Here is a 15,523-nt window from a genome sequence, read left to right on the forward strand (position 1 = left end):
CTGCCAACTCACACTTGACCGACGTAGTGGATTATGTCCTGAACCCTCATAGGACTGTGTCCCAGCAGTGGACACATGGGCCGATGATGCTGACCTAGTAGAGGCAATTATGAAACTAATCTCCATTGACTCGCAGGTGTTTTGGAACGCGGGCTGCCAGATGGTGTCGCTGAACTTCCAGACGTCGGACCTGCCGATGCAGCTGAACCAGGGCAAGTTCGAGTACAACGGCAACTGCGGCTACCTGCTGAAGCCCGACTTCATGCGGCGCGCCGACCGCAGCTTCGACCCGTTCGCCGACGCGCCCGTGGACGGCGTCATCGCCGCGCAGTGCGCGGTGCAGGTGCCGCCCGCCTTGCCTCCTGCGCATGCGCCGCTAGATGGCGTCATCGCGGAGCAGTGCGCTGAGCCTACACAGCTAGCTGTGTGGAGCGAGAGATTGGGGCTAAATAATATTATAATGAAATAATTTATTTTTACAAATAACTGCTATATGTTTATGTTTTGAAAAGAGAGTACTAGATAAAAAATAAACTTATGTCCTTGAGTGCCTCTTGCGCATGCGCCGGTGAATGACGTTATTCTGTGCTGATATTAAATTTTAATTTATAAAAAAAAAACTCATTGAAAACTTGCTTGCTCTTTGAATGTTAAAATACTTGTGTGCGTCATAACTATATAGGTATAAAAATATAAACATGCTTTTAAAATATAGTTTTTTAGACATAAAATTTACGGCTAATTTGCTGATGCGCCAGTAAATTGCGTTGTTACGGCGCTGAGTAGATATAAAAAAATATGAGTTTTGATTTATTATTAGAACATCAAATCGAAGTTAAGCAAAGGTCGGCGCGGTCATAAATTGGATGGGTAATCAATTCATTTCGGAGTTGCCCTTTAGCTTATTTATACAGAACTCTTAGTGTTGCATTTGACCGACCTTCTACATCTAACTTCCCTCTGCCCTCTGCCCCCAGGTGATAGCGGGGCAGTTTCTGTCGGACAAGAAGGTGGGCACGTACGTGGAGGTGGACATGTATGGCCTGCCCTCGGACACCATCCGCAAGGAGTTCCGCACCCGGATGGTGCCGGCCAACGGGCTCAACCCTGTCTATAATGAGGAGCCCTTCTTGTTTAGGAAGGTGGGTTTTAGGCTTTTCCACTTGTTGATGCCATCATTGTTCTTACTCACACTATATATAAGATTACTACTAGCTGAACGCCCCGGCTTTGCCGGGGTATTCAATTTTTATCTTTTAACGATCCAACGATCAAACTGTTTATGGTGCGCAAATTTGATTAAAATCGCTTGTATAGATTAGGAGTCCATCGCGGACACGTAGTTTATTGTGAAAGTTTCTTTGTTTGGATGTTAGTCCGTCAATCACGCTGAAACTATTAAACAGATTTTGATAATATTTGCTTGGTATACAGAAAGTATTTTAAATAGATACTACGGTTCGGCAAATGATGATGATTCTATCCATCCCCCCCGCCCCAAGGTGGTGCTGCCCGACCTGGCCGTGCTGCGGTTCGGCGTGTACGACGAGAACGGCAAGCTGCTGGGGCAGCGCATCCTGCCGCTGGACGGGCTGCAGGCGGGCTACCGGCACATCTCGCTGCGCACGGAGGCCAACTTCCCCATGTCGCTGCCCATGCTCTTCTGCAACATCGAGCTCAAGATATACGTGCCCGACGGCTTCGAAGGTCACTTCATCACCTAACTCAAACTCAAACTCAGACATTTATTCATTCAACTAGACTAGAATAGAATAGAATAGAAGCACTTTTGAATCGTCATATTACACAGTTATAACATTTACCACCGGTTCGGAAGGCAGTTTCTACAACAAGAACCGGCAAGAAATTCTGTAGTTGCTCTTTTAAAATAATATCAATTTTATAAATTTTACATCTTAGTTCTTTCATCTGATCATTTATATTATAAAAAGGAATAGTGTATATGAGAATAATCACTTCTACTCTATATTATAAAGAGGAAGAATTTGTATTTTTGTATGTTTGTTTGTAATGGATAAACTCGAAAACAAATGGACTGATTTTAAAAATTCTTCCACCATTAAAAAGCTACACCTTCACTGAGTGACATCCTATCTTATACCTTTAAACGAGCAATTCTTGTATATATATATATATATATATATATATATATAATTGGGATCTCGGAATCGGCTCCAACGATTTTCATGAAATTTAGTATATAGGGGTTTTCGGGGGCGATAAATCGATCTAGCTAAGAATTTTTTTTAGAAAATGTCATATTCGTGTTTTATTCGTGTTTTTTTTTCCTGACATCTATTGGTGAATAATAATACTATTTTGCTTCGTAGATAGCTGGACAACTGAAATAATGTCATATTCGTGTTTTATTCGTGTTTTTTTTTCCTGACATCTATTGGTGAATAATAACACTATTTTGCTTAGAAGATAGTTGGACAACTGAAATAACACATAGGCACTTTTTATACCGATATTCCTACGGGATACGGTTACGCAGCACGCTTACGCGGTTTCAACCGCGGGTCACAGCTAGTTAATATTATAAATGCGAAAGTTTGTATGGATGTATGGATGTTTGTTACTCTTTCACGTAAAAACTACTGAACCGATTGCAATGAAATTTGGTACTTAGACAGCTGGACAACTGGAATAACACATAGGCAACTATTTATCCCGATATTCCTACGAGATACGGACTTACGCGGGTGAAACCGCGGGGCGCAGCTAGTAGGCTATATATGTACCACGGGCGAAGCCGGGGCGAACAGTTAGTAGGTACATAGGTACGCTTGAAGCAAGTCATCATTAGTTACATTAATTATAGATACAGAATCAAAGTACTCATATTGTTATAAGCGACACACTCATTTTAGTTACTAGTTATCTTTGTTTTCAAAATTATGATATAAAATTAATATATAATCGTCAATTATATAATCGCAAACTGAATAGGCTTTATGTATAAGAATTAGTTCCTAGTTATCTTTGTTTACAAAATTATGATCTAAAATTAATATATTATTGTCAATTATATAATCGCAAACTGAATAGGCTTTATGAATATTTTTAGTTGTTATTTTGTTCTTGGTCACATTTAAACTGATTATGTTATGAAGGTATAAGTTAACATGGATATAAATTAGAACTATGATACTAACTCTCGATTCCGAATTATCCTTTTTATTTGTATAAGATAATGTTTAAATGAAGAGCATTAAAGTATAAAAGTAGTTTCTGTGCCGGATTATTGTATTCATCATACCATCACACTCATCACACGCCACCACACCTTATATACCACACTTCACACACCAAGGACACCAAAAACTCCAAAAAAAATTGATCTTAAATCATTTTTTTACTAAAATAAGCAAATATTTGATATTTTCCCGCAGACTTCATGGCGGCGCTGTCGGACCCCAGAGCCTTCATGGGAGCTGCGAAGGAGCGGACCGACAACATGAAGGCCATGGGCATCGAGGAGAGCGGCCCGGAGAAGAAGGCGCAGGAGGAGGTCAAGAAAGAGGGTCAGTTCCTCGTTATTCGACTTTTTTTACATTTTTTTGACGGATTTTAAACCCGTTTTATATATATAAACATGATTTTACATAATCAGTATAATAAAAACTTTAAGGGTTTAGTACACTGGAGGCCCATATCCTTTTCCTTATCCTTCCCAGTCCTTTCCTTTATTCCCTACGTCAAAACTTTCTTCATCCCTTCCCAATGGGAAGTCGGCAAAAGATTTCTAGAGGCATAAGGTCTGCACACCATCCGCGATAACTGTTGGATCAATCAGAGTAATTATGGAAAAAATATACTAATAATTTTTTGTATTCATTACCTAAGAACTTTCAGTTTTAATGATTCTTTTTATTTTCTTTTCTTAAAAAAAAATATTAAAAATCTTAAAAGCTGGTGCCTGCCATGTGGTATTATTAAAATGTAGTCTAGTTCTGACAATTTGGTGGCTTTTTTTAATTTGAAAGCTGAATTAAAAAAAAATTATGTGACGTCACTTTTCACGAATTTAATAGAAAGTGCATACCAAAAAACCGTCCAGTCCGCGCAATTGTCAACTTTCTTATACTAATCTATATAGCATCAACCCAATTAATATCAAACTATATCATCTTCTTCTTCTTCTAATATATAAAATTCTCGTGTCACAGTTTTCGTTGCCATACTCCTCCGAAACGGCTTGACCGATTTTGATGAAATTTTTTGGGCTTATCCCGTATCTATGAGAATCGGCCAACATCTATTTATCATACCCCTAAATGATAAGAGTAAGGCAGAACAGCGTTTGACGGGTGCAGCTAGTATACAATAGAATTTTTTTATCTTTCCTATAAAACTCTATAAATATTCGAAACGTCCAAGCTGAAGGTCGCGAAGCTACAGGTTAATGTGTATTTACATATCGCTATATAAATAGAACCCGCGTATTTACTGAGAATAACATGAACGTATGCTATTTATAAGTTTTGGTACGGGGAAGAAATCTGTAAATGTATTTTTTTTTTCATTTGTATAATGAAGTAAGCTTCTTCATTTTCGGATATGCACCGTTTTGTCAACAAGATTGCTTTTCACTTTATTTAGATACTAGCTGCTCTCCGCGGTTTCACCCGCGTAAGTCCGTATCCCGTAGGAATATCGGGATAGAAGTTGCCTATATGTTATTCCAGTTGTCCAGCTGTCTACGTACCAAATTTCATTACAATCAGTTTAGTAGTTTTTACGTGAAAGAGCATCAAACACACACACATCGTTACAAACTTTCGCATTTATAATATTAGTAGGATGTACCACGAGTAACGCCGGGGCACACCGCTATTAATGTAATAAAGACAGCCAACAGATTTAAAACATGATTTATTAGATATTACTATCATTTAACATTATTTATCAATATTATTTTAACAAACTGTCGAATTTGAAATGAGAAACTCCTTTTTCAAGTCGGTTGAAAACTCAGTCCCTCCGTGACAAACGATTATTGTCTTGCTATAAACCAACGAATTAAAATGTTTGATGTAATGAAAGTCTGCATTTTAAATAAAATAAAGAAATAACCACGTTTTCAATGAAATTAAAAGTTAAATTCCTCCACGATTGATGTATCTAGTTCCTTGATACCAATAATCATATATTAAAACCTCGATTCAGCGTCATCTCGCAACTAAAAATAATTTAGTGTTCCTGCGATACGCGGTTTCATAGCGCTGAACGCCAGTGCTAGAGGCGGTGTTTTGTTTGGTTTTTTTTTATTAAAATATGTGTTTTGTGAAGTTATGAATTGGATTAGTAGAAGTAAAGGTTCGTTTTTTTTAAACAATGTTTTGAATTTTTGTTTGTTTTTTTTACTCGATAACTCCGTGGGTTTTTTTTTGCGTTTTTTACTTTCATATTGGATGCTTTATTTTTTTTATTTAGTCTTGTTAGTTTTTAAACAAAAAACTGCATCTATTACCTAACCTACATATTTTAATGTAAAAATGGGACATTGCCGGCATTAGCTTTCATATAGAAAAATAATTAAACATCAGTTTAGCCAGTAAAAAGTTACGAATTACATAAACAAAAGATACAGTACAACCTCCTCCTTTTTTGAAGTCGGTTGATAAGACAAAAAATAATTCTGTTCTGTTTTGTAGAACAGAATTAATTTATTGTCAAGACACCTGGACAAGGTAACTCCATATTAATAAATACATATAACCAAATGCCAAATGTTCCCTATCAAACACAAAAAGAATCACGCCAATCGGTTAATCCTACTTGGATTTATTAGCAAAACCCTTTATAAACCTTTAAAATATTATAGAAAATTTTAAAAAGTTGGTTGGCTTTCCTTATAAAATCTTAACTGGTTCTATCCAGCCTAGTTTGGAAATATTTCAAAGAGTCTGGTGATGTGACCTTTTCTTTATTCGTTTATTAACTCAAAAGCTACATTTTCAATATTGATAACGCATTTCCATTAGAAAGCTGTGTGGTTAATATACTATATTATTTATCCCACAAACTGTGATTAATCAAATAAATATAACAACAAATAATTGTTTGTTCTTGTGTGTTACAACTAGCCAACCTTGTATTTCAAATGGTTATAATAATATTAAAAACGCTGTCATTGAACGAAATTAGAAAGTTATTTTTGTTCGCCACATGCACAGCTCTGCAGATTTGATATCCTTTCTAGATTGACATTAACATGTGATGTCTAGATTTTATAAATACCTCACATAGAGTAAACAACACCATCTACTAAATAAATCTGCCTGACTATGAGATAATATCAGTGAAAATTCATTTTTGTTCGCTAATTATTTGAATAAAAAACACAGAAGGTATTGAGGTCGGCCGATTGTGTGAGTTCTAAAATTTGAATTTGAATTTGAATTGTTTTCTCAAGCAATATTCGTTATAAAGTCCCAATATTCTAAAACAAATGAAAAACCTAAGATATTTCAAGCTTTTGTACGCTCAAGCAGCGTGTCATTAAACCAAGGTTCATAATATTTTGAAGGAAACAGACAAACAGACTGGAAATTGTTTCTAAATATTGTTGCGATATAATTTTGGCACTCCACACGAAGGCCAAGAAGACGATAAATAACATATAATTGCACCTTATTGATGAAGGTTCAAGTGTTTTCATGATCAAACAGCTAAACTCAGTGTTTTATATTGAGAATATTTTATTGAATAGATTTATGGCCACACGTTAGTATGGCCGATATTAAAGATACACGTCCAGCGTCGGTTGACCACATTGTCTCTTTTTACTCTATTGCAGCTTAAATTTACTTTATGAATATCTTTTTTTGTGGCCTAATATAAAGAAGATCAAAATGGTACTTTATGTTTTAATAAAATACGACTATGCATCAAAGACCTCTATAAAAGTAAATGTTTTTGAAAAGTAAGTATATTATTTAGAATAATCCAAATTTGATTAGAGAAAGTAGGTATATGACGAGACGCATAGGGTCTTAGTTTTTTCAGCTTCGGCGCTCTTGGGCACTTTCTTTGTCTTCTGTGAAGACATGTCGGTAATATTGATAAATAATATATATTTCATTTTAAAATTACCAATTATTGGTATACCCACTATTTAGGTGTTTTATAAACCTTCAATATTCGGTGTATTGGAAATTAGCATATGCAAATAATAATTCCAGAGCCCCTAGTCTTTGAGCCCATCACGGTGGAGTCTCTTCGCCAAGACAAGGGCTTCCTGAAGACTGGGAAGAAACAACAGAAGGATTTAGAAGCGATGCGCAAGCGCCACGCTAAGGAGAAGATGCTGCTGCAGAAACAGCAGTGCGCCGCTTTAGAGAAGATGATTAAGGGGAAGAAGTAAGTTTGAAATATTGTTTATATGTGGTTTTCTTATAGGATCTATGGAGAAAATGATAATTGTAATGGGAAAATCCGAAGCCCGCATTGTTTTCCTCACAATTCTCAGTCTTTTCCATTATTTCCCTCATTGTTCCTTCTGTTATCTCATACTCTTATCTTACAAAGTGCAATTTGTTACTGGAGAGAGAGTAAATTTACATAATACTAAACTGAACTATGGATCTCTTTCTTCTCTCTAAACAATAGCGTATTTTGAAAAATCATTTGTGAACAATGGGTGTCGTCTAAAGTTAGTCAGCTGTAAGTAAGAACTTTTGGGAAAACTTTAAATTTTTAAGCTTTTCTAGTATTGATTTAAGTTTCAACTTATTATATTATTGCAAAGGCTTTAATTCCCTTTATTTTACTCTAAAACATTTCTTTCTTAAAGCATCAGTGCATTCTCTACTCTCCTAACTTTTAAAGTAAAGGGTACCTAAACAATGTTTGATATTTATTTATTGAAGCGATCACCGCCGCCTATGAATATTCGTAGACGTAGGGTTTCTTCGATTGCGCTGCCCGTCTTTACGGGGAAAGGGGTAAGAGAAGGGTTGACGATTGCAAAGAGGGAACGGAACTCCCCCGCTCACCGTATGCATGCTACTTGTTCACGCCGGTCCGTGGGGGTGTGTTACTTTCGGTGCGAGCTGGCCTAAATCGTGCCGCAGCGCGTTCAATTCAAGTAGTATTTGCGCCGTCACAAGGCAGTCGCCTAGGGACACAGTAGCATGCTAAGAGCAATGCGGGTGCGCAGCAAGGAGCAGCTGAGCGGCGACGCGGCGTTCCGCGCGCTGGTGGCGGAGCAGGCGGGCGCGTGGGGCGAGCTGGCGGCGCGCCACCGCCGCGAGGAGTGCGCCGCGGCGCGCGCGCGCCTGCACGACCAGCGCGACCTGCTGCGCCGCATGATGGAGCAGACGCAGCTCGCGCAGATGAAGCAGCTCGAGGCCAAGCACGACAGGTGAGACCACTCTGCCCACCCCACCCACTCCTCCCTCCCCCTCACATCACTCAGTGAATGATCTCAGCCGCGGCACGACACGTTCAGATGAAAAAAAATACTGTATTATTATTATACTACTTTATTCCCAAAGTAAGAATGTCTATGTAGCCTGATTTAGTCTCAGGAGACGAGGCTTCTAAAATTCGGGCTTACATCACGTTTAATGCAATGTTTAGTGAATTTTTATTGCATCAAAAATGACCGGAAATAAAGGGCAATATACCTGAACCATAGACACAAAAATACTCACACTTCTTTTTCCATCAGGGAGTTAAAAGAAATGAACACCCGTCAGGCCAAGATAAGCGTGGAGACCAGCAAGGAAGTGGCCAACGACAAGACGTTGAAGACCAAACAGGAGAAAGACCGACGCTTGCGTGAGAAAAAGCAGAACAACACCAAGAAGTTCATGGATGAGAGAAAGGTAGAAATAATATCTGGTTATGTTAAATGCTTAGGCTACCAATAATGTTAATCTTAGCATTTAATATAGAACCCGCGGCACTCGTGTGATATCTTGCTAAAATGTAGCTTATATGCTAATCCAGACGATAAGCTGAAATAATCAATCAATCAATCAAAAACTCTTTATTGTGCACCTTTACAAGAAGAGTACAAACAGGAAATAAATAAAATCAGCAGTATGAACAGCAAAACAAAAAACAGAGAAACAATCATCCAAACATTTTTACAAACTTTCCCATTCCATGTATTTCATCGATTTTCTTTGGGTACTAATTGGTGATGACTAATTTATTAAGGTAGGTTGATTTATTCAAGGTTTGGTATATGAAACATGATTATAAACGTATAAGAATATTGAAAGAAACCTTCATTGATATAAGAATAGTAATATTGTAAATTAATTCCAGACCCAAACAATCAAACAGAACCGTGAAAAAGAGAAGCTTAAAGCGACCCATGACAAGCAAGTGGAGGAACTATCCAAGGATATTGACAATGTAAGTTCATCTTAAAACTATCAGATAATCTAAAAACACATTTACTGATTTCAACAAAAAAAAATTAGGGAACTAGCTGCGCCCTGCGGTTTCACCCGCGCAAGTTCGTATCCCGTAGGAATATCGGGATAAAAAGTTGCCTATATGTTATTCAAGTTGTCAAACATACCAAACTTCATTGCAATCGGTTCAGTAGTTAGTGCGTGAAAGAGCAACACACACATCCTGTAAGGATGTGTGTGTATGTTTGTTGCTCGCTTTCGCATTTATAATATTAGTAGAATTAGTAGGATTAGTAGGATAGGATAAAAGCCCACTTCTAGTGTATCTACAACAAAATCTTTCCTATTATTAAAAAAAAAATATTTAACTTCCAGTTGATCGAGATGTACAAAATGGAGGAATCCGAATTCGACATGGCGAGCAAAGCGGAGTTCTTTGCATGAAAGTATCCCGACATTGCTCCGCTGATCGAGCAAATGACTTGACAAGTGACAAGTGCTCTTGTGTAATCTGTGCGCTCACGTTATCTGTGCTCGTTGTTTGAATTTGGAATTCAGTAGTTCGTTTCGTAATAATAAACCTTTCCTGCGTTTCATGCTATTTCAGAAAATCATTCAAATTTCGAATTTGGAATGCAGTAGTAAACCGTTTTAGTCGTTGTTCGATAGCCATTTTAATGTCAAATTAGGAATATATTTAGCTACATCATAGACCATTTTTAAATCAATGAAAAGGGTACTATTTGAACTCGGCTCATTTCATTGAACCTTATATTATATTTATAAATTTGGTCGAATTTTAAGTTATTTTCTCAATAACCATTTTAACCTGTTGTATAATAAGGTCTAATTTCAATTAAAATATATTCTTTTGTGAATTGTTCATTTACAAACAAAATCACTTTAAAAAATTAAATAATATCAGACATATATAATTTATAATTGCTAAAATTTATTATTGTTCCAAAGAAGTCCTTCACTTCAGTTCCTTACCTTGTGTATGGGCTATATACAAGAAAAAAAAATATTTCTAAGTCTATGCTTTTAATTAAATAATTGTGAAATAGTATTTAAAAAAAACATATTATCTTATATCTTATACTGTGAAGTTTAAGTAGGAACAATGTTTTCGAAATTTTATAAATTAAATACTTATACGTGTAAATATCCATTAAAGTATTGTCTTGTTTTAATGGGATTTCTGGGCTTTTCTATCCCAACAGTAGTCTAGTAATGTTTAATATTTAGTAGGAAGCTAACTTCAACTTCTAAGTTGTATCTTGCTAGGTAAGCACTGTATCAATTAGATCAAATAATTTTTATTTATTTATTATATAATAATTGTTATATTTCATTAAAATATTAAAATAAGCCTTAAATTATAAAAAAATATGTTCCTTGTCTCAACTGTCAATAGTTTTAAGGGTTTTGTAATCGAAGGTAGCTTAAAAGAAAATTGTAAGTACTGTAGAGGTAAAAATTTTACAAAAATTTAAATAAAAAAAATATATACCTATGACTTACTAGTATCTCTATTTATCATAAATTGACATTATCATTTAGTATTTCTCAATTTTTAAAGTTGTATTATACAGTTCATTATGGTTTTGAATTTTTTAAATACTTTAAGTCAATTAAATATTTCAAACATATGAATCTCCGCGTTGAATTCTAAATGTATTTTAATGTGTAAATAACTTTAATTATAATATTTAAATAAGATGCTATGCGATTTAACTAAGAATAGGATGGGTTCGGCGCCATTTCGTGACGTCATAATATGTTCATTCAAAGTAATGAAATAAAAAATAAAGTTTGTGTTTAAATTTAGTCCAAGAAAGAGGCAAAGTAAATAAACCATTATTAAAATGGAAAAAGGATTTCTAAGTAAATCATATTATTGACATTTGATATATTAACACATGAAGGGACTTTCCTTTTAGTTAAATCGCATGGTATAATTTACTATGAATTTAATTATTATGATATAAGATTATATTTTATTAAATCATTTGAAATTTTATTAGTAGAGATAATATATTCTATATTACGTCGAATATTTTATAAAATATTAAAATTTGATTGTAATAATTCATGAATTAAATGAATGTCTCCTAGATAAACCTATAATGTGTTAAAAACTATAATTAGAGATTAGTGAATCATGTTTGATAACTTTGTACCATTCATAGTTTATTTACTTATCTAAGTCTTAGAAAAACATATAAGCTCATCCATAAATTACGTCACATGTTAGGGGGGTGGGGTGTCACCGAAATGTGACATAGTGTGACAATAGCCGGGGAGCAGGGGGGGGGGACTTTTGTAACATGGTAAGATTTTAAAAGTGACAACACTTAAAATTAGCGAACTTGATATAACAACCAAAACTTCATTTTCGCTAAGATTTTTTTGAAATAACTGCTTGAAATTGAAAATGTGTGACGTCACATCATGGGCTACTGAAAATGTGACAGCCTGTGACAAGGACAGGAAAGGGGTAGAAAAAACCTCAAACTCGTGTGACAAGTCATTGACAGCCTCTAAGAGTGTTTTTTAATCACTATATTCGTTTTATTGTAGCTAGGATTTTTCATTACGTAGAATAAACAAAAATATAGGAAGATAAATAATTCATATATTAGGAACTGGATAATTGTTGCTAGATAAAAAAAAAAACTACTCCTTTAGTGAATATATTTTCAAAATACAAGATGAAGGTACTTACGGGTAACGCACTTTTAAATATATTTGATTGTTTTCCTTAACACTATAAATTGTTATCTTAGTTATAAATTGTTCATATTTCATCACTATTACTATAAATTAGATATGTTTCATTCCACTCATAATCTATTGTCATTAGAGGACCAACTATAAAACTATGACACTTGCTTATTCTGTTTTAGGATTAATTATAAATAACGTGTTTATAATATTATGTAAGGTCTTTTATTTTAAGAACATTGGGTCTGCGTTTTGTACACAACTATAATATAAAAAATTACCTTTCAGTTAGGGCTGTTACATATAATGTCTTAAGAATAAACTACAATCCGTATAGAAATACATTTAAAGAAATATCTATTAAAAAAAAACTAGTATTAGTAATGAGTTGGAGAATAAAAATATTTGTATTGATCTTTTATTGGCTTAAAGGTCTCGTAACCAAGCCATTAAATAAAAAAATATGTGTTGATCTTTGAGTTAGCAGATTTTTGAGGCTTTTTTTACAGCCCTAACATTCATACATAAGCAACTTACTTACGGGAATTGATTAATTTAAAAATGTCATTTATTTTATTGGAATTACGCTTATATAATTCGAAATAAATTTACAGTTCATGCAAACCCAATGATATAGATATAAAATCTAAGTATTTTTTTGCTTTCTTGGACATTAATTGTACTTAAGAATCAGTTTGTTTCAACAAAGTACATAAATATTAAGCTTGTATTTTGCTTATTCTAGTCAATTTAATTCTGAGCCAGTATGACCACATCTTAACATAATGTTGTTAACTTAAAGTAATTTAAAACATTGATAACTTGTTATTGTAATTGTAAAGTTATATCAAATAGGAAATAGTGAGAATAGCTTTAAGTGTTCTTTTATTCATATTATATTCATTGGTATTTAAAATTTTGACTGTTTTCCAATAATATGTATTAAATTATTATTATTTCATATTTTTGGCCTATAATTTATATTTGGATGCAATACGAATGTTGTTTTAATAGTTTAGCATTTATTGCTAGTATTAAAAAATTATACTAATTATAATAATGTATTATTATCATGTAATTTGAAATCACACTTTATTTCTACAATGCACCTTGATTTTAATGAAATAATTAAAAGTAAGAATAGGGTATTTATTATGTAGACATGTTCTAAATTAAACTTAAAGTATATTATAGTGAATTCAAAATTATTTATAATAACAATTTTAATAATCACCATAATTATATTATAAGGTTTGGATTATTCTATGTTTTAAACATTGTAAGGATTTCCATTTTTAATCCTAAGTACTGTAGCAATTTTCGTATTATTTAAACTTTATCATGACATCCATGAAAATAATTAAGGTATCCCTATTATAATAAACAATTTATGTTTATTATGTGAATAGTGTTGCCAGCACCATTGATCGATATGAACAAAAATAGAAAAACATCCTTCAATTACATTTTAAGCAATCATGATTATTTAAAATATTAAATTTATTGTAAAGTTAAAGAAAACCTAATAAAATGTGGCACTTTAAATAGTTGGCAACCCTACGACTTGCAATGGATTTAATAGAAATAAAACAATTATTCCAAAGACTTGTTTATTGTTTTAAAATACAGTAACTAAATAAACTATTGAAATAATAAATTTGTACATTATTACTACATATTTTATCCTACATTTTATTTTACTTCTTAATACTCTTTATCTTCTTCCTTTCCTTGTATAAACTTTCGTGTTGGACTGAAAGAGAAATAATTAATATTATCATCATATTGTGATTATAAAATATATAAACACTACTAGTGAAATATAAATAGTGGCAGTCTGTCCCCATTTTGCCCTTGGTATGTACATATACATATAGTGAGTGCTATAGCCTTAAGCACTGGTGAATCAATTACATTTTAAATGGAGAATGAACCTGTTAAATTGGTCCAGATGTTCCTGAGAATAACCCATCCAAACAAACAAACTCATCAGCTTTATATTATTAGTAAAGATATTGAGTTAAGCTATTTCAAATACAATTGCAGGGCAATAATATAAGTGAATAGTGAATACCTGACACATTAAAGTTATGGTTTGTCCCCCAACTGACCAACTTTTAGTCATTCAACCTTATATATTCAATTTGACTTCTTATAGAAACACTTTTAAAATCATCATAACATAGTGATAACATTTACCACTGGTCCAGAAAGCAGTTTCTACAGAGGTAAGTTAATAGTCTTGCCCCCTTATTGAATGCTGAATTGTTAGTGAACTATCAATCAAACGGTTAGGCAAATGACTTCAAACCATTACATTTAACTGCTTGCTGAGCCAAGCATGCATACAGTGAAATCCAAAGGCTGTCTCTTATTTAAAAAAAATATACTGCTATGACAAGACATCAATACCGATGGTAAATCTCAGAGCTTTTGATTGACTAATTTACGAAGTTGGTTGTGATATTCAATAATAAAAATGAATTATTGCCTTGTGCATAATCACACGCATTACCTACTGAGCTAATTTCGTAAATTTGTTTTTTTTTGTTTATATTATTGGGGTTAAATTAACGATATTACTCTTTTTATTTTTAGTTTTATAGCATTGAAATGCTTTATAAATGAGAAATTTTGAAAGAATAGAAAAAATTTGATCACGAGGCAGGATATTACTCTTATTATCCATCTGCCTCTACTCAAACATGACATGGCAGAAGCTAATCCCGGAGAAAAAACGGAAATTACTTACTGTATGGATCATACCGTAGCAGTTCCAATTTATCTGCTAGTCGCTCTCTTACAGCGCTAAATTTATGTCCCGAAACAACACTTTCCATGAGAACCATTATATGTCTATAGAATAAAAATGTTTTGATTATTTTTTATTTTTAAATTTCATATATTTATGACTTAAATGAAAACACTGAATTTTAAACTAATCGTTATATTTCGAACAGCATTATATATAATAATACTTACTTGCTTTTTGCTTTTTTTAGCAAAACATTGGTTAAAAACATATTATATCGATAAATTAAAATAGAGATTTTTTATTGAATATGAATAGGTTATGCTGACATACGGTTGTTTTGGTTGGTTGATTTTAAGTCTAACTATTGTCAAATTGTACTGACATTGACAGTGACTGTCAGTAGGAAGGTAAGGATTATGTCATTATTTATGGTCTTTTTTCAAAATTTTATATACATTATCTTTTGTACGATATAAATTTGGACTGAGCTGTTTTAATTCCATTTATTATAATAATATTAAATCGTATATAGCAAATTTATTTTTATAGAAAAAGTAACAACTTTTGGCTAAATCGATTTTGACAAACATCAACGACAAAAATACAAAGTAAATAGGTACTTAATAGTTTTCTTGACATTGCA

General features: G+C 33.4%; 2 protein-coding genes across 4 annotated transcripts in view; one reads left to right on the plus strand and one right to left on the minus strand.

Annotated features, from left to right (window-relative positions):
- LOC119832811 (1-phosphatidylinositol 4,5-bisphosphate phosphodiesterase) overlaps nt 1-12,101 on the plus strand; it is a 61,102-nt gene extending 49,001 nt beyond the window's left edge. For all 3 annotated transcript variants that reach the window (XM_038356583.1, XM_038356581.1, XM_038356582.1), the window contains exons 14-22: nt 137-343; nt 978-1,142; nt 1,503-1,707; nt 3,417-3,548; nt 7,212-7,389; nt 8,189-8,392; nt 8,702-8,858; nt 9,307-9,396; nt 9,774-12,101. In XM_038356583.1, the coding sequence (XP_038212511.1) occupies nt 137-343; nt 978-1,142; nt 1,503-1,707; nt 3,417-3,548; nt 7,212-7,389; nt 8,189-8,392; nt 8,702-8,858; nt 9,307-9,396; nt 9,774-9,842 (1,407 nt within the window). In that variant the 3' untranslated portion in view covers nt 9,843-12,101. The remainder of the gene's footprint in view (nt 1-136; nt 344-977; nt 1,143-1,502; nt 1,708-3,416; nt 3,549-7,211; nt 7,390-8,188; nt 8,393-8,701; nt 8,859-9,306; nt 9,397-9,773) is intronic.
- Nucleotides 10,046-15,258, minus strand: LOC119832816 (39S ribosomal protein L33, mitochondrial). The gene is made up of 3 exons (XM_038356588.1): nt 15,108-15,258; nt 14,878-14,981; nt 10,046-13,878 (listed from the first exon to the last, which is right to left on the minus strand). The coding sequence occupies exons 1-3, from the start codon at nt 15,146-15,148 to the stop codon at nt 13,823-13,825; spliced, it is 201 nt and encodes a 66-aa protein (XP_038212516.1). The 5' UTR covers nt 15,149-15,258; the 3' UTR covers nt 10,046-13,822.
- Between the last annotated feature and the right edge of the window lie 265 nt (nt 15,259-15,523).

The sequence above is a fragment of the Zerene cesonia genome, chromosome 16 (assembly GCF_012273895.1).
Source record: "Zerene cesonia ecotype Mississippi chromosome 16, Zerene_cesonia_1.1, whole genome shotgun sequence".
NCBI lineage: Eukaryota > Metazoa > Arthropoda > Insecta > Lepidoptera > Pieridae > Zerene > Zerene cesonia.